Consider the following 27944-nt stretch of genomic DNA (forward strand, 5'->3'; position numbering starts at 1 on the left):
AAAGCAATCATTTTTATCAACATTGGGTCCCAAACAGAAATCGTTCATGCAACTCCGACAAATGTTACGAGGGTCTATTGTTGTGGTACCTTTATTGATATGGTGTATTTATCTAATTTAAGCACACTGCTAATAGATATTGTCTGTTTTGTCTTGTTATATAGTCGTTGACCTCATGATTTTTTAAAACGCTTATGATAGAGAGGTTTCCACACTCTTATAAGGAATGTTTCATTCTCCACTCCAACCAACTAACGTGTGATCTCCCAATTCATTCCTTTGTGGGTCCAGCGTATTTGCTGCCGCACCGCTCAGTGTCTGGCTCTCCAACGAATGTGAGATCTCACAATTCACTTCATTGGGAACTAGCATATTCGCTGCCACGCCGCTCAGTGGTTGGTTCTGAAACTATCTGTAACAGTACAAAGCTTATCTTATCGAATCAAAATTATTAATTTTATTGTTAATTCAAATTAAAAAAGAATCATTGAATAATGTTTATCATAGTCCAAAGGTAACATTAAAAGTGGGAATTAGGAATCTTTAAAATTAATAAACCCATGAAATTTGGAGCTTATAATATAAGGGAAAATGTGAAAATAATTATATAGTAAATAGAACAACATAAGGTGGGTCCCATGACACAATGAGAAATAATTCAGTGTGGTAAAACACAACGCAGAACAACTTTTCAACCAATCATTCATCCCCATCACATTCGAACCCGACCCATTCTCATCCGTCAGATCAGTTCTCCTGCATGATTGCCACGTGGGCTCCACCACTCAAAAACCAAACAAGTATTTCTTTTTCTTTTTTTTTCTTTTTTGGTTTGAATTTTATTGCTTTAAATCGGTAATTGATTTGGATTGATAATCCCTTCAATCCTAGCCGTCCATTTTGCAACTTGATTATCCTCGTTTCCAATTCCAACTGCTCCACCGCTCCACCAAATCCGTCGCTTTTATCTTTATCAGTCGCCGGCGCAGTCAGTCTGCAACAAGCCGCCATGATGTCCGCCGCGAGCCCACTTTCTCTGATCTGTGCTCTGCTTCTTTGCTTGCCTTTAGCCGTTCTCTTTACCGTTAACAGCCCCACCGCCATTAATTCCGTCCAAAATTCCGACCACCCTTTCATTTTCCCTTTGCAGTCACTTTACATGCCTAAGACCCACCGCAAAATTACCCTCTTCCAAATCCCTTCTCCGCCGCCTTCGCCGCCGCCAGAGGAGGATGATTTGTTGTTCCCACTTGCCTCCCGGGTCGACCCGACCCCATCACCAACCCGGAAATTGGCTTTCATGTTTCTCACGAATTCCCCTCTCCCTTTTGCTCCTCTTTGGGAACTGTTCTTCAAAAACATCCCCCCGGATCTTTACAATGTTTACATCCACGCTGACCCGACCCGAGAATATGACCCGCCTTTCTCCGGCGTGTTTTCCCACCGTGTCATCCCGTCGAAACCCACTCAGAGATTCACCCCTTCTCTAACCGCCGCCGCCCGCCGCCTTCTCGCCCACGCGCTGCTGCATGATTCTTCTAATTCCATGTTTGCCCTTCTCTCCCCCTCTTGCATCCCTCTTCATTCCTTCAATTTCACTTACAAAACGCTAATCCACTCCAAGAAGAGCTTCATCGAGGTTCTCAAAAATGAAATCGGTGCCTACGACAGATGGGCGGCGCGTGGTCCCGACGCGATGCTTCCCGTTGTTAAATTGGAGGATTTACGAATTGGGTCACAGTTTTGGGTCCTCACGCGTCGGCACGCGCGGACTGTAGTGAGAGATAAGAAAGTTTGGTCAAAGTTTGACTTACCATGCGTGCGGTGGGACACGTGTTATCCAGAGGAGAATTATTTCCCCACCTTACTCAGCATGTGGGACCACCGAGGACTTATTCCAGCTACACTAACACACGTGGACTGGAATGGGAGTTTCGATGGCCACCCTCGCACGTACGACAAATCTGACGTCACACCCAATCTCATACGTTCTCTGAGAATGTCCCGCCTCAGATACGGCGACGGCGACGGCGCCGGCGGCATTGAAATGAGAATCAGAACGAGAACTAAAACCTCCGGCCGCCGTAGTTCGTCGTCTTCCTCCGCCGCTAAACATTACCGCCGGCATACGTTCCTCTTTGCTAGGAAATTCTCCGCCGATACGCTCCAGCCGTTGATGAACATATCCAGCGACGTCATCTTTAAAGATTGATGAAAATATATACACAAAATTATGTTTTTTTTTTTTTTTTTTTTTTTTTTTTTTGGTCTTTTTAAGGATAATTCGGGACAAACAAACCCAATGTTTTTTTTAGATCGAGCTTTTTCAAGACCTGTCGTGAGTGAGCGTGTCAAAATTAAGATAGTGTAGAGTTGAAAATAGACGACTTGTTTATAAATATGAACTATGGTATTGAGGGTACTAATGTAACTTTTAAAAATTAAAATATTTTAAACGAGGTACATATGTTTTATGTCTATAACGATACTTATGTTTCAAGTCATCCCATCCTGAAGTTTGGTCCACCATTTTGGTTACGTGCTATGATGTTATCGGACGGTGGTTCTCCGCCGTCTATGGCGGGTGAGTTAGCTGGTCAAGGACCTTCTTCCTCCATGACCCAATTGGTGGCCACCCGACTCTGTGGTTCTTCTCTTCATCTCTTCTGTATCATAAGACTTTTAATGTGAATATTTGAGTATAATAGAATGTCAAATATGGTATCTATGGACTCACATTTGAAAGGTGCAAGAGCGTGTCTCTCGTGGACGGTCAGGATCGTCTTCGTCCTTAGGCTTATCATTCCATGATAGCAAAGGCGAAGCGTTGGGCAGCTCGTTTGTGACGTGTGGATGTTTGATGCAGTTTGTGGGAGCGCCATGGAGGGGGTGGTGGTGAAGGGGAAGAGATAGGCCAAGTTGAAGCTCCATTTTTGAATTGAGTTAAAAGGTAAAGAAGAAATGGGGAGGCATTTATGGAAGCAGCGAGATGGGGATGAGTCGGGAAAAGGGGTGGCATTGAGAGGGACACAAAGAAGGAAGATGAGGATAGAGATGGAGTGGGCGTGTGGGTTGGACCTCCATGTCCCTCTTCTCTCACCTCTTTCTTTTTGTTAGGTCGAGTAATTATTCATATCGAATCGATACAAAATTTAACTAAATAACTGTAACGACTCAGGCCCATCGCTAGTCGATATGGGCTTTCCACTCCCGGCTTGTTCTCCTCACCAACCAATGTGGGATATCACAATCCACCTCCTTCGGAGCCCAGCATCCTCGCTATCACTCGTTCCTTTCTCCAATTCAACGTGGGACCCTACCAAATCCACCCCTTTGGGGCCCAGAGTCCTTACTGGCACACTGCCTCATGCCTACTCCCCTCGGGGAACAGCGAGAAAGCTGACACATATTGTCCCATTTGTAACAACTCAGGCTCACCACTAGCAGATATTGTTCTTTCCCTTTTGGGCTTCTCCTCAAGGCTTTAAAACACGTTTGCTAGGGGAAGGTTTCCACTCTTTTATAAAGGGTCTTTTGTTCTCCTCCCCAACCAATGTGGGACATCACAATAACTGATGTTCGGAATGCTTTTCAACCATTTTCACTCTTTTAAGTTATGTAACTAGTTGAGCAGCAGGTTCACGTGACAAAAATAAAAGAGAATCGTATAATGAAATCGATAAAATGTAACAAGAAATTAAAGAGCGATATGTGACAAAAATAAAAGAATGTGTCAATGAGATATAATATAATGTAACTAAATAAGGGATATTGTGATAGAGGGGTCACATGAGGGCGGGGAAAAGAGACCTAAGCTTGTGAAGTCCACGTGGGCACCATAGGGGTTGGGGCATTGGGTGATTTAGGAGGGTAGGTGGCTTTGGACTTTCAATTGGAGAGATAGTGGACCCCACGGACACCTGTATTATTGTCATTTGGGCCTACCTTCCCCGTCCATATTCATCACTTGGGCCTTGGCCCATAACTTCTCTCTCGATTATAAATATGTCCGCACGTGAGTTCGGCATGCGCAAGTTTTTTTCGGTTTTTCCATGTCGGCCATAATTGATTGGGGTGGGAAAGAAAAAAGGCCGTAATTGACTTGGGCCCACATTGATTTGGGCCGAAATTAATTGGGCTGGTAAAGAAAAAGCCCATATCTCGCAGAAGCTCAAGAAAGAAAAGCCCGGCCCAGTCCACTCCATTCCACAGGCACGCGCACATCACGTGAGAAAAGATCCCAATCTCTTGGCCAAGGAAAGGCGGAAGCGAGCAGAGCCTTATCAAATTGTGTGGCGAAGAATGCAGAGTGCATAATGTAGATAACCCTAATCTCCACCTCATTTCGTTTCTCAATCACTCACCAGATCCGCCATTACCGTTCACTCGAAGCTCCAAAGCTCCAAAGCTCCAAAGCTCCAAAGCTCGACGCAGCCATGGCGAATGTAATAATGGCCTCCTCCAAACCCCTCTCCCCGCCCCCTTCCATCGCCTCCACCAAAACCCCCAAATTCTCCATTCCCAAAACCCTAACCCTAACCCTAACCCCCACGATTCTCAAAAACCCCCAATTCGTCTCCCTCTCCACCACCACTCTCAAATCCCTCTCCCTCATCGCCGCCACATCGCTCTCCTTCGCGCCTCCTTCCCTCGCCGAAGAGATCGAAAAGGCCGCGCTCTTCGATTTCAACCTCACTCTTCCGATCATGATGGCGCAATTCCTCCTCCTCATGGTCGGTCTCGACAAACTCTACTTCTCTCCACTCGGCAAATTCATGGACGAAAGAGACGCCGCCATTAAAGAGAAGCTCAACAGCGTTAAAGACACATCCGAGGAGGTGAAGCAGTTGGATGAACAAGCCGCAGCGGTGATGAGGGCGGCCAGAGCGGAGATTTCAGCGGCGCTTAACAAGATGAAGAAGGAAACTCAGGCAGAAGTGGAGGAGAAACTGGCGGAGGGAAGGAAGAAAATCGATGCGGAGTTGCAGGAGGCATTGGCGAGCTTGGAGAATCAGAAGGTGGAGACCATTAAATCCCTGGATGCTCAAATTGCAGCTCTTAGCGACGAAATCGTCAAGAAGGTTCTTCCCGTTTAGATCGATTCTGCTGTGAATTTCTGTTCTGTTCTGGAATTCATCTACATTTCTACTTGCTTTCTTATAATCGCTTCGCCTTGCAATCATAATGGATATGAAAGAACAATTAAATGTATAAATAATTCGTTTCTTTATTTCCCCCTCCACCTGCCTTCCACTTGATACTATATTAATCCTAAGTTCTAGACTATATTATATACTGGAGTCCTAACGAAATTACCAATTTACCCTTACCTCCTTACTTGTAGAGTATTAATAAATTTTTTAAAATCCAATAATATGGTAATTTTGTAGGTAGACTTTAAAGAAATAAATAAATAATCAATTTGAAAATGTAGATCCCTAACTTGGCCCATATTGAAATTGGGCCCAATATTAAAGCCCACGTAGCTCATTTAAACAAGTTTATGGGCTTTCGGAACATCCAGCCCGTAACAATCAAAGCAAGCCCAGCCCAAGCATTATTATTATTATTATTATTATTATTATTTTGAGAATATTAAAGAAATAAAAAAAAAAAAAAAAAAAAAAAATATGGGCAACAGCTATTTTCATGGAAAATAAAAAAAATAAAAATAAAAAGTCACTTCAATGGGTCCAACTCTTTCCCACCTTTTCCCTCAAAAGCTTTATAACTTCAATCAAACATCCCATTATTATATAGTGGAAAATCTCCAACAAGATTTATTTTTATTTTATTATAAATAAATAAAATACATATAAATAGACGGTATAAGCTATAAAGTTTGGCTTAAATAATTAGTTCGAGTTAGGTTTGGTTAGACGTGACGCATTTTTTTAAAAATAAAAATTAACCTTATATTATGCACATAATTTGTTAATTGACTAAGCCTATGAGTATGGCCCATCAAATACAATATTTTAGTTGACCTAAACATAAAGATATTAACCTAAGAATTAAATTTTGTAATTAAAGGGTTAAAAATAGAAAATTGAGTGTTCACGTGTGGGAGGGGTGGAAATTTTACCTTTTACTTTACCCAAGGTAAGAAAAGATTAAAAAGGAAAAAGTGGGGGATTTGGTTGGGTTTGACTTGTGGAGGAAATGAAGAATGGTGGGGTCAAGGATCTAGGGGGATCAAAATGAAGGGTGAGGATTGAAGGAGGAAAGGGAATCTGGGCCGTAGAAAAGGAGAAGGATATTGTAATCTGAGAGATGTGAAAGCTGGTCTATCTAAAGCTCTTAATCATCATGTTATCATGTTTCTGTGTTAGTACCCCTCGCGTGCCCTTCTACAGTTCTTTTTCTGTACCTTTTATTTATTTATTAATTTATTTATTTATTTCCCATTTTCCAATTTAACTAGGCCCCACCCTTTATTTATCCCTCACTCTCTTTAATTAATTTTTACCTTCAATTACAAAATAATAATATTAATAAAAAAATTGAGATGAATTATTATTATTTTTTTTATATGGGTTGAGCGATTCGATTTATGAGTTAACAGATTTTTTTTTAATCGAAAAATAGAGTTATAATCCAACGTTATCATTGTTGATCTGCTTGTTTTTTAGTTAGTAAGTTACATTGTTGATCTATTAGTTTTTTTAGTTAGTTGCATTGTTGATCTATCTGTTTTTTTAGTCAATTAGTTGCATTGTTGATCTGTCTGTTTTTTTTAGTTAGTTGCATTGTTGATCTGTCTGTTTTTTTGGTTAGTCATTGCATTGTTGATTTGTCTGTTTTTTTAGTTAATTGCATTGTTGATCTGTCTAGTTTTTTAGTTAGTTAGTTACATTGTTGATCTATCTATTTTTGCCGTTAATTAGTTGCATTGTTGACCTGTCTGTTTTTTTAGTTAGTTGCATGGTTGATCTGTCTGTTTTTTTAGTTAGTCAGTTGCATTGTTGATTTGTCTGTTTTTTTAGTTAGTCAGTTGCATGGTTGATCTGTGTGTTTTTTTAGTTAGTTAGTTGAACACGACTCTCCACATAACATGATATTGTCCACTTTGAGTATAAGCTCTTTTGACTTTAATTTGAGCTCTCCCAAAATACCTCATACCAATGTAAATAATATTCTTTGTTTATAAACTTACAATCATTCTCTAAATTAACTGATGTGCAACTTTTATCATTCAAATTAATAATATTTAAAGTTAATAATAAATGTTAGGTTTAATATTTAAAATTTATGATATTTTAATCATTAATAATATAAAAATTAAGAACATGATAACTCAATCTATTTTAAATTTTGATTCATAAATAAAAAAAAAATAAAAGTATAATTATTAGGGAGAAAATGTAAATAAATTGGTAAAAATGGGATGAATGATGTTAGGGTGGGGACGTGGCGGGTATGAAAGGGGTGATTGGGCATTATGAGGGGGTAAGGATGACGTCAAGCGTATCTAGTTGGAGTGGTCCCCACGGGGTTTAAATTTTTGAAAATTTTGGAAGAGATAGTTTGGTCAATGGACAGAAAAAGACAAAAGTAAAAAAAAGGTCTAGGGGGGGGGGGGTTAGGTCTTCTCATCATGCTACGTAGGACACGGTATGATGAGATTTGGAGTGCCACGTTGTCTTAGCTGTGATGGGGACCACCCCTCTCTGAAAATCTACTGCCACTTGTGATTCTCTGTCATCCCCCTCTAATTCTATCGCCTTTTTTTGGAATACCCTCTTGTTTTTACCTTTTCACTTTTACCCCCCATAATTTAACTAATTCTTTGGGTTAATTATTCTTTAATTAAACATTTACCGGTTCAGTAAATATTACTCAATTTGACCCGTTATCCATCGTCGTCAATTTTATGATTTTAAACGTCAGATTAACAGCGATAAATAACGGATCAAAGCAGACAATATCTATTAGCAATTGGCTTTATGCTATTACAAATGGTATTAAAGTCAATCACCAACCAGTGCTAGGCACTAGTCAGAGTAGGACTAAACTATCGCCATAATAGATGCATTTTCAAGTCAGAGTGTACAATATTATACCATTGTGGAGAGTCGTGATTTCTAACCTAACACAACTCAACCCACGAACAACTGAGTCGTGTTTATACTACTCTGTGTAGATACGGGAACAACTCGAACTGACCCAACTTTAAAATATTTAAAAAAAGTCTTAATTCGACCCAACATAACTCAACCGACGAACAACTGTGTCCTGTTTATACTACTCCATGTAGACACGGGAAAAACACAGATTTATTATTAATGATCCAAACCAACCCAACTTAAAAATGTGTCAAAAAAATCTTAATTCGACCTAACACAACTCAGCTCACGAACAACTGTGCCATGTTTATACTACTTTATGTAGATACGGGAACAACTCGAATTAAGTATTAAGGACCCGAACCAACCCAACTTAAAAATATGTCCAAAAAGTCTTAATTTGACCTAACACAACTCAACCCACGAACAACCGAGCCGTGTTTATACGACTTTCGTAGAGTCGGGAACAGGTGATTTTGGTTATTGTAGATTGAGAAACATAGGATTCCAAAACTTTTGTGGGTTTCATAAGGTTTCTTCATCTTCACATCTTTTCAGCTCTGCTTTGCTTAGATTCACTGAAACTCTTTTTAAAGCTGTGTCCATTTTTTCTCATTCCAATTCATTTTTAAATTCCCCGCGCGTGGGCATCACGTCCTTTTTTTTATTATTATTTTTATATATATAATTGTTCTTAAAAGAAAAAAAAAACAAATTTATTTTTCAATAATTTTTTATCATATAATTGAAAATAAAAAAGTATACTTATTTTTATAAATAAAAAATATAATTTTTTAATCTAAAATATTATATTTTAACGATTTAGATATATTAATTTTATAATTTCACCTAATTTTATTAAAAGCACAACGACAAACAATTACCCGTAATTTATTGCAAAAAAAAAATAATCTAACTCGAGAATTTATTTTGTCTGAGTTATTACCCTAAATTCCCGGCTGATTCATAGTTATCACATGGCCTAAATATTTTCTCGTTAAATTTTTATATTCCAATTTAAGTTGACCTACGATACAATAATTTTGGTGAAACGATACTTGTACGATCTCTCTTTATGCAATTTGATTGTGAAATGTCTTATTTGGTCCGTGTAGCACTGAACGATCGTGGAGTGACCACTATGAAAAAGTTGACTTCAATTGAAACATGGGTCGAGAGAAAAATCTTTCCATGATGTAGTCATGTCAAATAAATTATGATATCGTATGATTGAAGATCAATATAGTTAAAGAATAAGAATCTTATATGTATATATTTTTAATCATTATGTATATTATTCTTCGTCACACATATATTAATGATATAGTTTTCGAGGATGTTTATATAACATTTTAAATTAAAATTGTGTATTACTATTATATCATATAATTTAATATTAATGGATAGAGTTGCAATAATTTAATATTTAAATTTGAAAGTAATGATATTTTAATTTATTATTTGATTTGCAATAAATGCTTTATTTAATTGTCAAAATCGTTTCGTGAACGATACATCACATCCATATTTATTCTTTAAAAAGATTTTTTGGGCAGCCCATCCAATCTTTGCCTATTTAATTTCACCTAATTATTTATTGTTATTTATTTATTTATTTTGTAGATACATAAATAAATGAGCTATAAATGTCTTATACTAAATGTTTTTTTTTTTTTTTTTTTTTTAAATTTAGGTTAGATATTAGTGATATGGATGAGCTCCACGCCCGATCGGTATATGTAGTAAGCTGTTGTTATTGGTTTTTGCTTACATTCCCATACAACAAGATCTCTCTGCCATGTTTTTTAAAACTTTGTTCTTGAACCGGGGCAAGAGGCTCGAGCGTACGTTGCTTGGTTGTAGGTGAATAGGCTTAATTCACTTGTTGCTGAGAAGTGAGTGCTGCACAATCACAAACCTGCTGCCATCAAACTACGAGAGATTGAAGCTGTGTACGAAGACAAAACTGTATCATCGGCTTTTTTATAGACGAATGACTAATTGACCTTGACAACAATCAATTTCAAGACGAAAGGTGTAATCAGATTTTTGTAAGAGATAATTACTGACCTAATTTATCGAAAGACGGGAGAGGTGACAGAGTTGAAGGTAGAGCGGGGGGAAAGTGAATGTTAGATTTGAATCTCTAGCTCGATATATTTTTTTTTTTCTTTAAATGAAAAAATCGTGTTCGGTTGTTTATTGGTAGTGTCGTTTTAGTAATTATATTTAGAAAGAAATTTAATATTATTAGAAAATAGAAAAGAGTGTAATTTATTATTTATGTTTTGATTATATAAAATGAGACGAAATTGTAATGGAAAGTTGTTTATAGAAAATAAAAAATAAAAAAAGGTATTTGTACGAATCTTTATTGGGTTTGGAAAAAGATTGGAATGTTATGAAATTATTAAGACAAAAATTAAAAAAAAAAAAAAAAAAAAAATTAAAAAAAAAAAGGGAAATGGGGTGAGGCGGGGCGGGCGGGTCTCCCTGAAAAGTCGGACCCTGGATTTGGAGTCAGATAGTCAAAATCTCGGGGCTCCACTTTTTAATCCTCCGGTCGGATTCTTTGTTCTTTTGATGTCCCAAAAGACTCGAACATCCACACTAACAAACTTTTAATCATTTATTTATTATTATTATTATTTAACACAATATTCAATATTCAATTTCCATTCCTATAGTTTTCACTAAAAAAAATAATAAATGTGAAAATCTAACGAGCCAAAATTGACAATATCTGCCAGCGGTGAACTTAAACGGTTATAATTTCTGTTTATTTTGACTCGAGATTTTTTTAGTATAGTGAATCTTTGACTTCAATATGTTAATGTTAATTATCTTTTTACTCAATCCTAAACCTAACCCAATACGATTTTTTTTTTTTTGTTTGAGCGATATCTACGAGCCAGAAGATTTAAGCCTATGGTCTCTTGATTAGTAATATATAACTTTACCAATTAAGTTATGCTCGAGTTCTCTTATAACCTAACATGGGTCAAACAGAAAATATAAGTGCACATTCGTGCTAAAGAAATATGTGAAACAGTAAGAATAAGGATGATTTTAAAAGTTTTGGCTTAGTTTAACAACACATGTGCGAAGTTCCCAGATTGGTTAGAGAGGGAAATTAAGCATTCCTTATACGCTTGTAAGGGTGTGGAAACCTCTCCCTAGTAGACACGTTTTAAAATTGTGAGAATAACAACGATACATAACAAACCCAAACGGAAAATATTTGCCAACAATTGATATGAGTTGTTATAAATGGTATCAAAGGTAGACACTGAGCGATGTACTAGCGAGGATACTGGACCATGAAAGGAAGTGGATTGTGCGATAAAAAACATGTCTTAAAAAAGTGTAAAATCTCTCTCTAATAGACAACCATATGTAACAAGTTAAAAGTGAATAATATCTATTAATCGTAGACGTAAGAGAGAGTGGTCTATTTAAGTCTTCTGACTTCTCAGTGGAAGAGAGAGGCGTGGTTTACACGTGGGATGGTTTCGCGTGGCTAAATTTGAGGTTGTTAATTATGTGTAGCAAGGTATTATGGTCGGGACAACGTTGATAAACAAAACAAAACAACCCCCAAAATATATTAAAAGACCTTCCATTATTCCAACATCTTAGATAAGAGCGATCTTTTCCATACACTTCCCTTCTCCTTCTTCCCCCTTTCATTCTGGTTTTCCCTGAAAACCTCCATTAAAACCCTCTGTTTCTTCTTTAAAACACAAACCCACTCTCCAAGTTCAACAAACCACAGCAGGAACACCAAAACAAAAATGTTTGCAGCAGAGAATGGCTTAAAGGGCGACCCAAGGCTCCAAGGAATCTCTCAAGCCATTCGAGTAGTTCCTCACTTCCCCAAGCCTGGTTCGTCCCTGTTCTTGCCTTTTTTGTGGGTTTCTGATGGAAATGAAGATTCTGGGCAATATTGAATGTTTTGGGGTTTTTTTTTGTTGTCTGATAGGGATAATGTTTCAAGACATTACAACGTTGTTGCTGGATCATAAGGCGTTTAAGGATACTGTCGACATTTTTGTCGATCGTTACAGGGGAATGAACATCTCTGTTGTCGCTGGTTCGGTTTTCTTTCTCCATACCTCATGGATTAGTGTTGGTGTTGCCGACAATGCTTGAGGATTCTCTATGTTTTGTTATTTGTTTGATTTTTTCTTGCAACTTTCTTAGGTTTTCTCATCCTCCCCTGTTTTTTGCTCTGTTTTTTTTTTTTTTTTTTTTTTATTACTGAATTTAGTCTTTCTCTCTCTTCATTTACACGGTTTATTGGATGCGTTCTTTGAAGGAAAGTTAAAACTTTCTTCTTGTACTTTGCTGTCCACGTCTCTTTACCCTTTTACAAAAACGCTTTCCTAAGAAATTATGATCTTCTTTTTCCCATTAAAAGGCTCTGTTTTGACTTGGAAATGCAGGGGTAGAAGCCAGGGGGTTCATGTTTGGCCCATCAATTGCGTTAGCCATTGGAGCAAAGTTTGTTCCGTTAAGAAAACCCAGAAAACTTCCAGGTAGAATTTCTGCAAAAAACCCTTATATTTCACCCCAAATGCTCTGTTTTTTTTTATGTGTTTTTTGTTGTGTTCGTTATTAGGGGAAGTGATTTCAGAAGCTTATGATTTGGAGTATGGAAATGACTGCTTAGAAATGCAAATTGATGCTGTGAAGCCAGGGGAACGTGCATTGATTATCGACGATTTGGTGGCCACTGGCGGAACCTTATCTGCAGCAATCAGGCTTCTGGGTATGTCTTTTTGTCAGTTTTCTGGTTATGATTCTTGGAATTGTTCTTAAGAACATAATCTTGTTATTTTTGTGTTTTGATTCCTTAATTTAAGGATGTTTTTTTTGTTGACTTTTGATGCTTTGCTAACCTTAAAAGCAAGGTCGTGGAATCCATGGTTTTGTTCTTAACAAGAACATAAAACATGGGATTACTAATCATGGGGTTTAAGATTTCTTGTTGAAAATGATTATCATTCATCATTATTATGTTTGCCTCGATATCTTGAATTAGATAATTAAAGATTTGATGGGTCCATTATGATCTTAATAATTTCGTTTAGTTTTATAATTAATTTACTGTTTCTTTTCCTGTGTTGTTGGTAGAACGGATGGGTGCTGAAGTGGTTGAATGTGGTTGTGTGGTTGGATTACGCGAAGTTAAGGTAATTAGGGTGTTTTTTTAACTTTTTAATTGTGTGGGTAACGATACTTAGGGTTTTGAAATTTTTGGTAATTAAGGGACAGCGCAGGCTTAATGGAAAGCCGCTTTATATCCTTGTTGAACCACGCCAACTGGATGGTTGTTTTTAAGGTACAGTTTCGAAGCTCTGTTTCTTCCATGCATGCTCTGTTTTTTACTACCACAACTTGGTAATGATATTATGTTAAAGCCGAATAAAAAAAACAAGAAACCAGAACGAATGAGTAATCGTTTCAAAGATTTGATTTCTCCAATTTTCCTATTCATGGAGGTTCTATGTGTGAGATCCCACGTCGATTGAGGAGGAGAACAAAATTTTTCATTAAGGGTGTGGAAACCTCTCCCTAGCGTTTTAAAATTTTTGAGGGGAAGTCCAAAGAGGATAATCTCTTTATATGGGTGTGTAAATCACTCCCTAGTAGACGTGTTTTAAAAACCTTGAAGAGCAGTCGAAAGAGAATAATATCTAATAATGGTGAGCTTAGGTTGTTGCATCATGATTGTTGGATTTCATTCATATGTGAGATCTCACATTGGTTGCGGGAGTAGAACCCAAACATTTTTTTATAAAGGTGTGAAACCTCTCCCTAACAGTGGTGTTTTAAAAACCTTGAGTGAAAGTTGAAAGAGATCCCCCAAACATTTTTTTATAAGGGTGTGAAACCTCTCCCTAACAGTGGTGTTTTAAAAACCTTGAGTGAAAGTTGAAAGAGACAAAATTTGCTTGCGGTGGGTTAGGGCTGTTACTCTACATGATGGCTGAATTCCATTCCTATGGCATTTTCGATTACTTAGAATGATTTCTACCACCATCCTCTAGACATTTGAACAACAGCTAATAAACAGGTCGTGTCGATGCAGGTGGGTGTGGACATGGACGACGAACGTGCTTCTGCTTAGGCTGAGATTGAGAAGATGATGCTTGAGCTAACAGGGAGGGAGGGAGGAGGGAGGGAGAGATGAATGAATTGGGTGGGTTCATTGTGTAGTATTCTTTAGTGCTAAATTATGTGTCATGTTATTTCAACAAAATCTAGAATGGAATGAACAGAGTATTCTCAGATCCTGATATTAAAAAAAATCCCATGATTTTGTACATGAAGAGGATCCAGTTCGTGTTCCTTCCTGATCTTCCATGGAGATATTTGGGTTCAAAAAAAAAAATCTGTTTGTTCTATCAACTAAGCGATGATGAATTTACTTACAAGAAAGAGCATCTTATGAAATGACCGCTCCGTCCAATCAAATTTCTGGGATCCAATCATTCCATTCTGACAGCATGATAGAGTGGTTTCCTCAATCTAGCATTATCTGTGAAGATATCTGATAGCAACTTCCTGGATTCTTCATCTATTATTGACTCATCTTCTATGCCCACCCATCCCATTCAAGTTCTTGTCAGCTTTGGACAACTCAACCTCATCCTTCATAAGCTAGAAACATACCCACAATTAGTCTCCTAACAGATTTCACAATCAAAATATAACGAAAAGGCTTGACCAATGCTGTATCGGGTTGAAACGAGACACAGGGAGGGGGAGGGCACACTAGAGACAATTGTTAGGCAACACTGAATTGAGAGATAAGCCTTTAGCGGTCAAACTATTAGGATCGACAATTCGAGATGAGCTGCAAAGGGTAATAAAGAGAGGTGGTGGAAGAAAGACAGCCTAGCTTATCAGTTGTACTGTTTCACTGAGCCTTCAGGATGAGTTAATGAATTGGAGCCCACAATCAGTTCACAATGAACCACGCCTTTCTTGGCCTTTTCTCCAAGTGCTTGATTAAACCCTCTTTGAAAAGCATCCTGATTGACTGTACATCCCAACTAATACAACCAATACATCCTTTCCCTCTGCGCCAAAATAGCCTGCTGGAGGGCTTCTTGTGGATATTTTCATAATCTACTTCCACAACCAGAGAAGATATAATGATTTATGGGCCAAAGCATGTAACTTCCATATCTGAAGAGTGTATATGCATATTACTAACTTTTTTAAGGAAAAGAAGACGAGCCCACTTCGTAGGCCCAAGGCTCTATCGACATCAATGTGCCATTAGGACTTGAACCCAGAAGAAGCATCGACAGAAAAACTTAAGAACACATTGATATAGGACGTGATCTTCACTCAAATGGCGAGATACCACATTGATTGGAATGAAAGATGAGTGTCAACAAGAACGCTGGACTCCCAGAGAGATAAATTGTGAGATCCTACGTCGGTTGGAGAGGAAAACGAAACATTCTTTTATAAAGGTGTGGGAACCTCTCCTTAGTAGAGGCGTTTTAAAAACCTCGAGGAGAAGTCAGTAAGCGAAAGTCCAAAGAGAACAATGTCTGCTAGTTGTAGGCTTGGGCTGTTACAAATGATATCATAGAGCGGTGTGCCAACGAGGACGCTGGGCTCCGAAGGGAGTAGATTGTGAGATCCCCCACATCAGTTGGAGAAGGGAACAAAACATTTTTTATAAAGGTATGGAAACCTCTCCCTATCGGCTGTGTTTTACAAACTTTGAGGGAGAGCCCGAAAGAGAAAGTTCAAAGAGACAATATGTACCCGGTGAACTTGGGATCTTTTATGACAAACGTTACAAGGCTTGATGGTTGTTTATCCATTTTTATGCACAGACAAATTCCCCAAGATCTGTGAGCGACATGTTTGACAGGAGATGGGAACAGCTTGTCGACATAAGAAATTCGTGCTGCTTTTTAGGTAAGACGTTTTACATTTTCAACGTAAATGAAAGGCAATTCTAGCAGATAACAGTCCAGAAATCGATTTAATGCCAGCAATCATAATGCAAATGAACCTTTCAAGAGGAGGATCAGTGCAAGAATTGAAATAATTTCAAACAGAAAATTTCATCACAGAAGAACACTAGAGAGCTATTCAATTCAAATATCACACTATAAGATCAGAATCCGATGATTTTGGAAAGAAGCCTAAGATGGCATTGTCTTGTCATACCCTAACGTCACTCCATGTGAGCATCCTATGGCCAAATAGTGCCGCATCCATTATGAACACAGAAAACAAAAATCCACCAAACTTCCAACGAAAGCTATATCATATCAAATCAGAAACAGAAAAAGCAAAAAAGCGTACAATAATCTTAAAACAAACACTAGCGAAGATCAAGATGTTTAGAATATACCGATTTTCGAGGAGGAGGGCTCCAATCGATTCCCTACGGCAGCGGCGAAGGCGATCAATCTGGAAATTTCTCCCCTAATTTCCCCTAATCGAGGTAATCAAATCGGTGATTCAACGAGGAATCACAAGAGAATCGCAGACGGCAGATATGGCGGGGAAGACCTATATCGTAAACAGGGAGGCGAGATAAAGCCGCGATTCCGATTTGCCGCGAACATTCGCTTTTTCTATGGGATTTTTGTATGATATTCGGGTAACAGGTTCGAATCGTATTGTAAAGAGCCTATGTTCATGATTTAATCCAATAAAGTTACTATATAGGGTTCATCATGAACAAATTGAGAGAGATCTAGCTGATCATGGTAGAAAATAGAAACAAAATCACTAAAACGTGTTACTGGGAGAAGTTGACATTAATGATATCACCTAAAACATTCTATTTATGTGTCTAATTTCATGTTAATATCCTTACTCATGTTCTTATTTGCCTATTTAATAACGATCAATCAACTTGATGTTAATTGAAGCGTTTTGGATAATCAAAATTAAAATTGAACAATTAAGTCGAGAAAATGATGATTTGACTCAAATCCGGAGAGGATGGCATCTCAACGCCAATGTGGAGTCAAGACACTTTTGCAACTAGCCTGAGCCTTTGGACCTTTACAACTAGCTTTTCAACGAAATGACCATAGGTTTGAATGTATGCTGTTAACGTTGAGGTACTGTAAGATCCTATATTAATTGGAGAGAGAAACGAATCATTTCTTATAAAAGCGTGGAAACTTCTCTCTAACAGAAACGTTTTAAAATCGTGAGGCTGACGATGATATATAACAAACCAAAGCAGACAATATTTGCTAATAGTGAGCTTGAGCTGTTACAAGTGGTATCAGAGCCAGACATCGAGCGGTGTGCCAAACCACTGTGCCCCCAAGGGAGGTAGGTTTTGAGATCCCACATCGGTTGGGGAGGTAGGTTATGAGATATTGTGAGATCCTATATTAGTTGGAGAGGGAACGAATAATTTCTTATAAAAGTGTAGAAAATTCTCTAACAGATACGTTTTAAAATCGTGAGGCTGATGACGATACGTAAGGAACAAAAGCAGACAATATCTGCTAATGATGGGCTTGAGCTGTTACAAATGGTATCAGAGCCAGATACTGGGCGGTGTGCTAGCAAGAACACTGGCCCCAGGGGAGGTAGGTTATGAGATTCCACATCGGTTAAGGAGGGGAACGAAGCATTCCTTATAAAAGGGGTGGAAACCTTTTCTTAAGATACGCATTTTTAATACTGTAAGACTAACGATAATACGTAATGAGTTAAAACAAACAATTTCTACTAGTGGTGAGTTTGAGCTGTTACAAATATTATCGACGTTAAATGTCTGCTAGAGGTGAGTTTGGGCCGTTACAAATGGTAATAGAGCTAGACACTGGGGGGTGAGCTAGCAAAGACGGTGGATGGTGAGATCCACACCAGTTAGAGAGAGAAACGAAGATTGTGGGTGGTGAGATCCACATCAGTAAAGAGGAACCAAACATGTTTTTATAAGAGTGGGGAAAGCTCTTCCTAACCGACATTATCGACGTTAAGTGTCTAAACGTATATTACTCTACATTTAAAGTAACGATATACACGTGCAAAACGAGAAATCGAACGAATTTGATGGAAAGAAGTCCACAAATTTATTAACACTGAACGAGAGTAATGACGAGTGAAATCAAGAGGGGAAAAAGAACATTTAATAAACCCACGAAACATGAAAAAACACGACCAAATGAAACAAGAACATAAACGAAAACAACGAACAATAACGAACAAGATCCACAAAACAAAGCACGAACTTTCCAGAAGGTTCCATCACAGTGTTCTTATCTGCTTCATTTACACCGGTACCCAGCAGGCACAGATTTCTTGCAAGAGCTAACCAGCAAGCTAAAGGAAACAGGAACATCCAAGTTAATTCCAAGAACATTGGCTTTAATTGCAGTGCAAAGACAAGCCGCCGCCTCAAGATTCGTCAACCCAGCAAGCAAATCGCAGCATTTGCTCGAAACAGGGCTTCCGATGAGGCTGCCGATTCCGAGAATGTTGGTACAAACACTGAATTTCACGGTGTCTTTTGGGCAGTAAGCTGTTTGTACTGCCGGAGATGACGACGGCGGGCGGATGATTTTGGGGTTTGCCGGTTTCTTTTTGGCTGGCGACGGCTTGATTTTGGGCTGGTTGCAGGGAGAGGCGGCGGAGAGGGATAAACAGAGGAGGAGAGAGAGGAGGAGGATGGGTGAAGAGAGGGATTTGGAGGCCATTTTTTTGATGGGGTGGCTCTCAGGGGATTGAGTTTGGAGGGATGGTGGGGGGTTTCATTTAAACTAGTGTGAAGAGTGAGGCGTGTAGAAGAGGATGAAAATGGTCTTAGTTGGAATGTTTGGATTCTTGTGTGGAAAATGTTTGGGATTTTGTCGATCACAAATTATTTGAGAAAAGGTATCTAATGGAACTAGTAGTAGTAGCTCCCTCCGCGTTCGTAAATGAATCCTATGTTGGCTAATTAAAGGGATGATAATGGGTTTACGAGTAAGAAATACATCTCCTATGAGATCCCACGTTAGTTTAGAAAGAGAACGAAACATTTTTTATAAGAATGTAGAAATCTTTTCGTAGCAGATGGGTTTTAAAAACATTGAGGGGAAGACTGGAAGGTAAAGCCCAGAAAGGACAATATATGCTAGCAGTGGCTTGGGTTTCTACAAATGATATCAGAGCCGACACTGGACGATGTGCCAGTGAGGAGGCTAGCTTCGAAGAGGGTGGACATGAGGTGGGAGGAGAGCGAAACGTTCTTTACAAGGGCATGAAAACTATCATGGGTTTACAAGTAAGGAATATATCTCATGTGAGATCCCACGTTAGTTGAGGAAGAGAATGAAACATTCTTATAAGGGTGTAGAAACCTCAGATGTGTTTTAAAAACATTGAGGAGAAGACTAGAAGGTAAAACCCAAAAAGGACAATATTTGCTAGTTGTGGCTTGGGTTGCTACAAATGATATCAGAGCTAGACACTAGACGATGTGCAGATGAGGAAGCGGAGCTCCGAAGAAGGTGGAGACGAGGCGGGAGGAGAGCGAAACATTTTTTATGAGGGTGTGCAAACTATCATGGGTTTACAAGTAAGAAATACATCTCCTGTGAGATCTCATGTTAATTGAGGAAGAGAAAGAAACATTGTTTATAAGGGTGTAGAAACCTCAAATGTGCTTTAAAAACTTTGAGGGAAAGACTGGAAGGTAAAACAAAAAAAAAAAAAAACAATATCTGCTAATGGTAGCTTGGGTTGCTACAAATGATATCAGAGCTAGACGCTGAACGATGTGCCAACGAGGAGGCGGAGCTTCGAAAAAGGTGGACACGAGGCGGGAGGAGAGCGAAACATTATTTATAAAGGTGTGAAAACTTTTCACTAGCATAAGCTTTTTAAAAATCATGAGAGGAAGTTTAAAAGGGAAACCACGAGAGCTTATACTCAAAGCGGACAATATCATACTATTGTGGAGGTTCGTGATTCCTAACATGTTTATCAGAGTCATGCCCTTAACTTAGTTATGCTAATCGAATTCTCATGTGTCGAACAAAGAAGTTGCTAGCCTCGAAGTTGTAGTCAAAAGTGACTCAAGTGTCGAACAAATGATGTACTTTTTCGAGGGCTTCAAATAAAGGAGTCGAGCCTCGATTAAAGGGAGGTTGTTCGAGGGCTACAACATAGGCTTCAGGGGAGGCTCTATAGTGTACTTTATTCGAGTAGATGATTGTTGGGAGGGAGTCTAACATTGGCTAATTAAGAGGATAATCAAGTGGACAATATCATACCATTATGGAGGGTTATGATTTCTAACAAGTGTATAGGCAAGTTTCGAGTAGCTAAAACCATTAGACATATGATCAAAAACCTACGTACCATCTAATAAATACGAGATACAAAATTGAAATATTTTTGCAGTTGCTCCTTCCTACAATAACCATAAAAAGAATTTTTTTTCACGGGAGACGTGTTTTGTAGAGACAGTGATTTTACATACCGTGTTTTTGGAGTAGTGGGTACGTTAAATGAATTGAAAGGGATGCAAGTGGTACGTTACAACCAACCAGTCGTGACATATCGAGCTTACTTTGTCTTATTTTTATATATATATCGACAAAGATTGGGGGTTGTCAATTCAATAATTGCTAACCAAATTAGGCCCCCATAACACTTAAGCATGGATACTCAACCCTCACATGTTCGTGGCCCTAGACAGTGTCGGTAGATAGAGATTTTAATGAATTTGATATTCATTTGATTAATAATGCAAATATCGGGTCTCGCTCAACTTATCTTGTACGTAGCTACAGATATCGGGGCAAAAAAGTAATTATAAAAAATAACGGGGCAAAAAAGTAATTATAAAAAATAACGGGGCAAAAAAGTAATTATAAAAAATAACTATTTGTGGTGAGCATAAATAGAGGCACATCCCTGACGGTATCTACCACTCCAATTCCACATAAAATCACAGCCAGCTGGTTAGCACACGTGGACCCTCCATGAGTGGGTCATATTACCACTTCACGTGAACAAATACTATTTAAATAGATTTTTTCAGATTAAATATTCAAATTTCTAATCTTTATTACATATATATTCACTCTAACAACTCAGAATGCTATAAAATTTAAAATATATTATTCATAATACATTTATTAATAAAAATAAAAAATAAAAAATAAAAAATAAAAAAAATTAAAATTAAACTTAATAAAAATAAACTAATTAACTTTTAATCCCTCTTAATTTGTTTTTCAATTTTATTTGACTATATTTAATTCAATTTTACAAATAAAAATTTATTAAAGGAACGAAACTACTTATTTACTAAAATTAATAATTAGTTAGCTAACAATGTTTTAAGTATAATTAATTATTTAATTAGGATTTGTTAGTTTTCAATAATTATAATTAATTATTTATGGAGAATGAGTATAATTAACTTATTTATTATTAATATATCATAATTGATTCAAATTAAATTTATAAATATTAATAATGAAATTAATATATTCTAATTTAATTATTATACTAATTATTTACTCTTAAAAGTTTATTTAATTTTATTAATTAATTAATGAAGATAATTATTAGAGTTGATGGATAAAGAAATTAAAAAATCTAAAATTTAAAATATATTATTCTTAATATATTTATTAATAAATGAAAATTTAATTAGTTCAAATTATTTTAATAAATTAATAACAATAAAAGTCGTGGACTCATCCGAGTGGGGAAGATTAATTGTTTGGTTAATGTTAATTAAGATCATTAAGAGAGGTAGGTTTAGGCGACTTGTGGGCTTGTCTGGCGGTGGGCCGGGCCCAGCCCATTTGTGTGGTTGTTCGAAAGTTTTGAACTGGCTCTACTGCCTAGATGAGATCTCAACTCTGTCTCCTCCTTCCTTTTGGCAGGCAGTGTTCATTGTTGATTAATTCCTGCATTGTTTCTGTTTCCTTTTATGCCGATTTGTCTCTGTATCGGTTCATTGATTCTGAACGCCACCAACATTTCTGCGTTGTCGATTCAATTCTCTCTGTCTCCATCTCGCTTTTGCTCCTGAAGGTTGACGAGATGGAGAGTTTGCCGACGACGGCGAAGCCTCAGAGGCGTGGCCGATCCAAGCCTTCTCAGACCTTCAAGCCTTCCATATTTATGGCATTCTTCTCTTGTCTTGCTTGGCTTTATGTTGCCGGAAGGTATGCTTGTTTCCATTTTTCTTTTCCTGTTAAATTTCATCTTGCGCCTGTGATAGTATTGGAAGGAAGAATCTGAATCTGGGCGATTGAGCCACTGTGATAGTGCAATTTTATTCTCGGTGTTGTATGGGTAGAATTGGATCTTCTTATTGCATCCGATTGCTTTTCGTGTTCGAATCGAAGTTGACCTGATGATCGATCATGCAGTTGTATTTTTATCTTCGCATTGGCTCTCGACTTCCTGCATCAGTAGCTGTTTTCTTCTTAATTTTTGGACTTTTTTTCTATTCAAAATTTTTCATTAGCTTATCATCAACAAGAAATGCATCCCCCCCGGATTGAAAAAATGAGATATTGAAATTGACTGTTAGTATTGCGCTTAGCTAATCTATTGCATTTCACTTGTGTTCCTCTTATAAATTCGTTGATTCCGCTTACTAAGGCTTCGGTTTCTTCAGGCTATGGCAGGATGCAGAAAATAGGAAACTACTTACTAGCCTTTTACAGAAGAATGCATCCCAGGTATATTAATTACGAGTACTTTCTAATCGAAATTATTGCCAGTTTCCATTTCGCATCGTCAGATTTTTCTTCAATGTATCATGGAATTGAAATTTTGAATAAATATTGCGTGCGTATTAGCCAATTGCTAGTATCCGATACTTCTAGTTCTGCTTGTAATCGTATTTCCTCCTTTCATCGAGCTATAATTCCCTCTGCAACTATTGTTTTTGTGATTTATTGTTTAGCTTGGTAACCTTAACCCCTGAAGATGCGTGTTATTGTATGCAGAGACCCATGATTTTGAGCGTTGAAGATAAGCTGCAAGTTCTGGGTTGCAAGTACGTGCCTAATTTTTCCTTCTTGATTCTTATATGAAACCCTATATTTCTTTTGTAATATTCCGTTCTATGATCTTGAAAGTACGAAGTTCTTTTATTTTTATTTTATTTTATGATCTCCCCCCATGTCTATCTTGTGTGGGTTGGACATTTTGTTTCCATTTCATTCGTTGTAGTATTTGTTTTTAATTACATAGTTTCAAATATAAATTCCAATCTTAATGTTTTGCATACTATTGAAATTAAAATTTTACATAATTTTATGAAGAGATTTGGAGAGAAGGATTGTGGAGGTTGAGATGCATTTAACATTAGCAAAGAGTCAAGGGTACCTGAAGAATCAATTGCGACAGAGTGGATCTTCTGACCCTAGCCGCAAGCTCCTAGCTGTTATTGGTGTTTATACAGGATTTGGAAGTCGCCTAAAGCGCAATGTATTCAGAGGATCTTGGATGCCGAAAGGTCAGTCAAGGTTTAGGTATTATTCAATTGGGGTGTCGAAATTAAACACCTTCCCGAGCTTCATTTAAAATGACTGTGATTGTACTTCGTTTTTCCAGAGATCCAAAATTTTTGTTCTCACTATTTTCCTTTTCCAAATTTATAATAATTGAGGTTCAACCAAGTAGCTATTCATATTTTTTTTCCATTGAGCTAGCAAAGGTCCATTGGAATATTCAAGTCAAATAAATAGTAATCATTGTAACCTGGTTCTTACAATCTCTACAAATGATCCATGTATTATTCTTAACCATATGAGATCTAGCATGCCCATGGTATCAAAGGTCTGTACTAACTATTGAACTTATGAACGGTGATTTAGTTGATATCGACAGTTTTCTTTGGAACTTAAAGTTTTACTCCGTTGTACGGGCTTGTAATTGGTGGGTAGAAAGAATGTGATCTCCTTGCAAGTCAACCTGGTTTATTGAACAAGAGTAGGTAAAAAAAAGAGCCATGTTTCACATTGAAGAAATCTTGAAATTTTATATTTGAATTGCTTCTGTGGACTAGAGTGAGACAGATGCTTGGAATCAATACAAGAATCTTATCATCTTTGCAATGTGAAAACGTATTTTTTTAAGGATATAATAAAGGATTTATATGGAAATATTTTCTCTGCTAGAATATTTGAATCTTATCGAAGTACTCGAAAATGTTTCATTTTTTGAAGAAATATTGACTGGTTTAATTTTCTGGAATGTTTTTGACAGTGTAATTGATGATATATGATATTTACTCTTCTGGCATTTATAGGTGATGCATTGAAAAAGCTGGAGGAAAGAGGGGTGGTCATTCGCTTTGTTATTGGTCGGAGGTTTTCCTTTTCACTTTCAACTCTATTTTCATATCCATGTTCTTCACTTCCATTTCTTTTATCCAATGACATTGCATTTCTCATCTCGTTGTTATGCATCATAGCTATTTTGTGTACTCTTCTTGTCATGACTTCTATTGATTTGGCATTGGCAGTGCAAACCGAGGTGATAGCTTAGACCGCAATATTGACAAGGAAAACAGTTCAACTAAGGACTTCTTGATACTTGTAAGTCATCGAAGTCCTAGTCTTATGTTCTTCACCTGTTCGATCACTCAGAATTAGCAAAGGTTTTCAACTCAAATTTTTGGTTCATGGTTCTCCTGATAGTATAATCGTGGCTGCATGTTCACTTGTTACCATTGTGTTCTAGAATGTAGCCAATATTATCGGTAGATGATTTGTTGGAGTATCACATTAATGTATTGGTATTGTACAGAATATAGAACTGTTAACCCATATGTATGTTTGATGTGATTTTTCACACCGCCGACTGCTAGCCAATTCTCAACGCACGTTCCCTTTATTTTGTAGGAAGGTCATGAAGAAGCTGATGATTTGTTACCTAAAAAGGCTAAGTTCTTTTTCAGCGCAGCAGTTCAAAATTGGGATGCAGACTTTTACGTGAAAGTTGATGACAACATTGACCTTGATCTTGGTTGATCATCTAATCATCGACTTTTATGTTTAATAAATTTATTTATCACAGCTTGGTGATTAATTGAAACTTTTTTGGGACAAATAGAGGGTTTAATCGGACTTCTTGAACGTCGTCGTGGTCAAGATGGCTCTTACATTGGGTGCATGAAGTCTGGAGATGTGATTGCCGACGAGTATGAATTCTATTATCCCATTCGTATTATAAAATGCATGCAGATGTATGAATTCTGTTGATCAACTTCTATCATAATATTTTCTCTCTTAATGAAATTATTTATTTCTTTGAACTACTTTTAACTAATAATATTTGAAACAAAAATTTCTCTGAATGAAAATGTTTTTCTTTATATCAAAATCAAGAAACTCATTTTTTGTATCTTATTAAGAAATTTGGCATTGTTTTCCGAAATATGAAATTCTTAACATTATTGTTAAACTGGCTATTTTTATTGTTATTATTCTAACTTTTAAGCCTAAACAGAAGTGTCAACATATTTTCTGTTTTTCGTAAGAAAAATATCAGCATATATATTCATTTTTATTGATACCCGAACATCGCATTTGCAGGAATTTTAGTAATTATAAAATTTTATTTTAGATTATGATACTCTGACTGACATGGAATTTTATTTTGTGAAAGAATAGTATTAAGTTCACCATTTTTTTTTAATTGATAAGGCTTCTACATTTTAAACTGATTAGAGGATTATCTTGTTTTCATCTCCTTAAAGCCTTGCATTTTTGTAGTAAAGATACTTATGGACTAGGTTTGTTGTTATACATGGTTTTATTAATTAAAAATTGATGGTGCCTGGATAATGTAGAAACGGTTCTCTGCTCTCATCTGTTGATCTTTAAGGTTTTGAAATGTTATACTTTTTTATTTTTTATTTTCAGAGGAAAACAGTGGTACGAACCTGATTGGTGGAGGTTTGGAGATGAGAAATCGTACGTAATCTTGCTTCAGAATGGAGCCGTGAAGGATTTTGTAATTTCTTTCAAATATATTGAATATGCCTAGACTCTGGTGTAAAACGTGATCAATTTTTGCATCGTTTAGGTACTTCCGGCATGCATCTGGTTCGCTTGTTATCCTCTCCAAAAATTTGGCTCGGTATATTAATATTAACAGGTAATTTCAATTACTCGAGTACCAGAAAATGATGTCCTCAATCATAGAAGTGTTTGAAGTTACTTTTTCCAGTAAATTACAGTTGATGAATTGCCATCAGCCAGTTGAGTTGGCAGCCTTTCTTAGAAGTGTTTGTAGTTAGAACATGAAATAACTATGATTTTACTGGTCAAAATCAGGAAATAAACTCTCACGAGCATAATCTTACTCCTTCAAGACAAAATAACTCCATCAATTTGAATGTGGTAGATGTGTGATCGCATCTTCAGCCCCATAAATATAGAAGAATCTTGTTACTGAAATTTCTCTTGAATCCTATTTTAAACTAAACTTCCAGAATCTATCTCTTGGCTTCGTCATTATAATTGTCTTGCCTCTGAAAGCCTTATTAAATGTGTGTTATTTACAGTGCATCTTTGAAGACTTACGCACACGACGATGTATCAGTGGGGGCATGGATGATTGGTATCCAGGCCACTCATATAGATGATAGTCGACTTTGCTGCAGTAGCGTTAGCCAAGGTAAATTTGCTTCCATTCCATCATTTTGGTAGTTGGTCTTTTCTCATTTTTCTACTCCACATTTTTTTTACTTAAAAAGTATTGTTTTAAAGTAGCGGGTTGATTTGGAAATTTGATGAGAGCAGATCAAAGATGATTTGGTGCATCTTTCTCCTCATCATACAAGCTCACATCCAATAGGATAACGAAACCTCAAGTATAGAAACCAGATATATGATAATTAACTTCTAGAACCTAGTTTTGGATTAAATATGCAAATTGGTCTCTAATGTTTATAGCGTTTTCTCTAATATTCTGATCTTATTCAATTCATTTCAATCAAATCATGCTATAAAGAAAAGGTTATGGTTACGCTGATGAAGAATTAAAAATTGATTCAAGGTCTCCATTTTATGTTATTTGTTTATGCAATGCTCAAAAATTCGTTTCTTCTTTCCATTAATCTCTTCCACTTGGGTCTTGCTCATTCCAAACTCTTGTTTACTCCATCTCTTTTCCATTTCTTCTTATTTTGATTTGTTCAAGTAACAATTAGTGAAAATATGAATAGTATGAGTCAAGGGGGTGCTCAAAGGGGTTGGATTACTCCCTGAACAGCATCATTCCTTGAGTACTCTTTTTGTCCTAGTTTTTGCATCATTAGAATGAATTTGTCCAAATTATATCATTTACTCATTTTATAACGACACATGACACTTTCATTAGAAGGCGTTATAAACCTTAGGCACTAGTTGTTTATGGCTTTCAAAATCACAGCGAAAACGTAATCTTGGTCGACCGTTATATGCACTTACATGTTCTTTTTTCAGACAAGGTGTGTTCCGTGGCTTAGTCAATCCAGAATTGAGGACATGCAGCAAATTTTGAGGAGCTTAAACAATTCTTTTGCTACAGTCTTATGTGCCCGAGTTCACCCCGCAGCTGATGCAGGGGAATCACGACGTTCTCACTGGATTTCCCTGTTCGGATGTCGAGACACAGCGATTTTTTTCTCTTGGGATAGTAACAGGTTGACCAAACTAGTAATACCCTCTTGTTAATAGTAGAAAGTAAAAATTAGTTTGATACATGTTTATGGATGTATGTTGAAATATCACAGTTTCTTCTTTCTCCTTCCTCATAAACATTGATTTTTTTTTCGTTTCTGAAGAGAATATCATTGGCTCCAAATAAATTGTTTAAATTCAGCACGCTGCTACTGTTAATATTTGTGCTCACTCAGCT

The 27944-nt window shown here is 37.0% G+C and overlaps 5 protein-coding genes and 1 long non-coding RNA gene across 6 annotated transcripts; 4 read left to right on the forward strand and 2 right to left on the reverse strand.

Moving 5' to 3' along the window:
* The first annotated feature begins 941 nt into the window (after positions 1–941).
* LOC111454260 lies at positions 942–2428 on the forward strand. The gene has a single exon (XM_023095679.1). The coding sequence runs from the start codon at positions 1010–1012 to the stop codon at positions 2210–2212; it is 1203 nt and encodes a 400-aa protein (XP_022951447.1). The 5' UTR covers positions 942–1009; the 3' UTR covers positions 2213–2428.
* A 1856-nt stretch (positions 2429–4284) lies between these two features.
* LOC111454265 (ATP synthase subunit b', chloroplastic) lies at positions 4285–5238 on the forward strand. The gene has a single exon (XM_023095686.1). It carries the CDS (start codon positions 4437–4439, stop codon positions 5094–5096), a length of 660 nt encoding a protein of 219 aa, XP_022951454.1. The 5' UTR covers positions 4285–4436; the 3' UTR covers positions 5097–5238.
* A 6441-nt stretch (positions 5239–11679) lies between these two features.
* Positions 11680–14397, forward strand: LOC111454266 (adenine phosphoribosyltransferase 5-like). The gene is made up of 7 exons (XM_023095687.1): positions 11680–11951; positions 12049–12159; positions 12512–12604; positions 12688–12837; positions 13203–13261; positions 13338–13410; positions 14161–14397. Exons 1-6 carry the CDS (start codon positions 11861–11863, stop codon positions 13407–13409), a joined length of 576 nt encoding a protein of 191 aa, XP_022951455.1. The 5' UTR covers positions 11680–11860; the 3' UTR covers position 13410; positions 14161–14397.
* Positions 14398–16051: 1654 nt separating this feature from the next.
* On the reverse strand, positions 16052–16875 carry LOC111454270. Its single transcript, XR_002712398.1, has 2 exons — positions 16456–16875; positions 16052–16362 (listed from the first exon to the last, which is right to left on the reverse strand). It is a non-coding gene; the product is annotated as an uncharacterized LOC111454270 (long non-coding RNA).
* A 1249-nt stretch (positions 16876–18124) lies between these two features.
* LOC111454269 (pEARLI1-like lipid transfer protein 1) lies at positions 18125–18806 on the reverse strand. The gene has a single exon (XM_023095690.1). It carries the CDS (start codon positions 18770–18772, stop codon positions 18344–18346), a length of 429 nt encoding a protein of 142 aa, XP_022951458.1. The 5' UTR covers positions 18773–18806; the 3' UTR covers positions 18125–18343.
* Positions 18807–21911: 3105 nt separating this feature from the next.
* Positions 21912–27918, forward strand: LOC111454259 (hydroxyproline O-galactosyltransferase HPGT3-like). Its single transcript, XM_023095678.1, has 12 exons — positions 21912–22246; positions 22705–22768; positions 23039–23088; positions 23357–23550; positions 24346–24406; positions 24562–24634; positions 24941–25064; positions 25152–25239; positions 25964–26014; positions 26127–26198; positions 26608–26720; positions 27530–27918. The coding sequence occupies exons 1-12, from the start codon at positions 21924–21926 to the stop codon at positions 27550–27552; spliced, it is 1236 nt and encodes a 411-aa protein (XP_022951446.1). The 5' UTR covers positions 21912–21923; the 3' UTR covers positions 27553–27918.
* Positions 27919–27944: the final 26 nt, after the last annotated feature.

Source organism: Cucurbita moschata, unplaced genomic scaffold (assembly GCF_002738365.1).
Source record: "Cucurbita moschata cultivar Rifu unplaced genomic scaffold, Cmos_1.0 Cmo_Scf00016, whole genome shotgun sequence".
In the NCBI taxonomy this organism is placed as follows: Eukaryota; Viridiplantae; Streptophyta; class Magnoliopsida; order Cucurbitales; family Cucurbitaceae; genus Cucurbita; species Cucurbita moschata.

Bases quoted from the DNA above. Each gene is read 5' to 3' on its own strand.
- LOC111454260 (XM_023095679.1), top strand. From the start codon at position 1,010: ATGATGTCCGCCGCGAGCCCACTTTCTCTGATCTGTGCTCTGCTTCTT.
- LOC111454265 (XM_023095686.1), top strand. From the start codon at position 4,437: ATGGCGAATGTAATAATGGCCTCCTCCAAACCCCTCTCCCCGCCCCCT.
- LOC111454266 (XM_023095687.1), top strand. From the start codon at position 11,861: ATGTTTGCAGCAGAGAATGGCTTAAAGGGCGACCCAAGGCTCCAAGGA. The intron at 11,952-12,048 runs GTTCGTCCCTGT...GTTGTCTGATAG, and splicing joins TCCTCACTTCCCCAAGCCTG to GGATAATGTTTCAAGACATT. The intron at 12,605-12,687 runs GTAGAATTTCTG...GTTCGTTATTAG, and splicing joins AAAACCCAGAAAACTTCCAG to GGGAAGTGATTTCAGAAGCT.
- LOC111454269 (XM_023095690.1), bottom strand. From the start codon at position 18,772: ATGGCCTCCAAATCCCTCTCTTCACCCATCCTCCTCCTCTCTCTCCTC.
- LOC111454259 (XM_023095678.1), top strand. From the start codon at position 21,924: ATGAGATCTCAACTCTGTCTCCTCCTTCCTTTTGGCAGGCAGTGTTCA. The intron at 24,635-24,940 runs GTAAGTCATCGA...TTTATTTTGTAG, and splicing joins CTAAGGACTTCTTGATACTT to GAAGGTCATGAAGAAGCTGA. The intron at 25,065-25,151 runs GTTGATCATCTA...TGGGACAAATAG, and splicing joins CAACATTGACCTTGATCTTG to AGGGTTTAATCGGACTTCTT.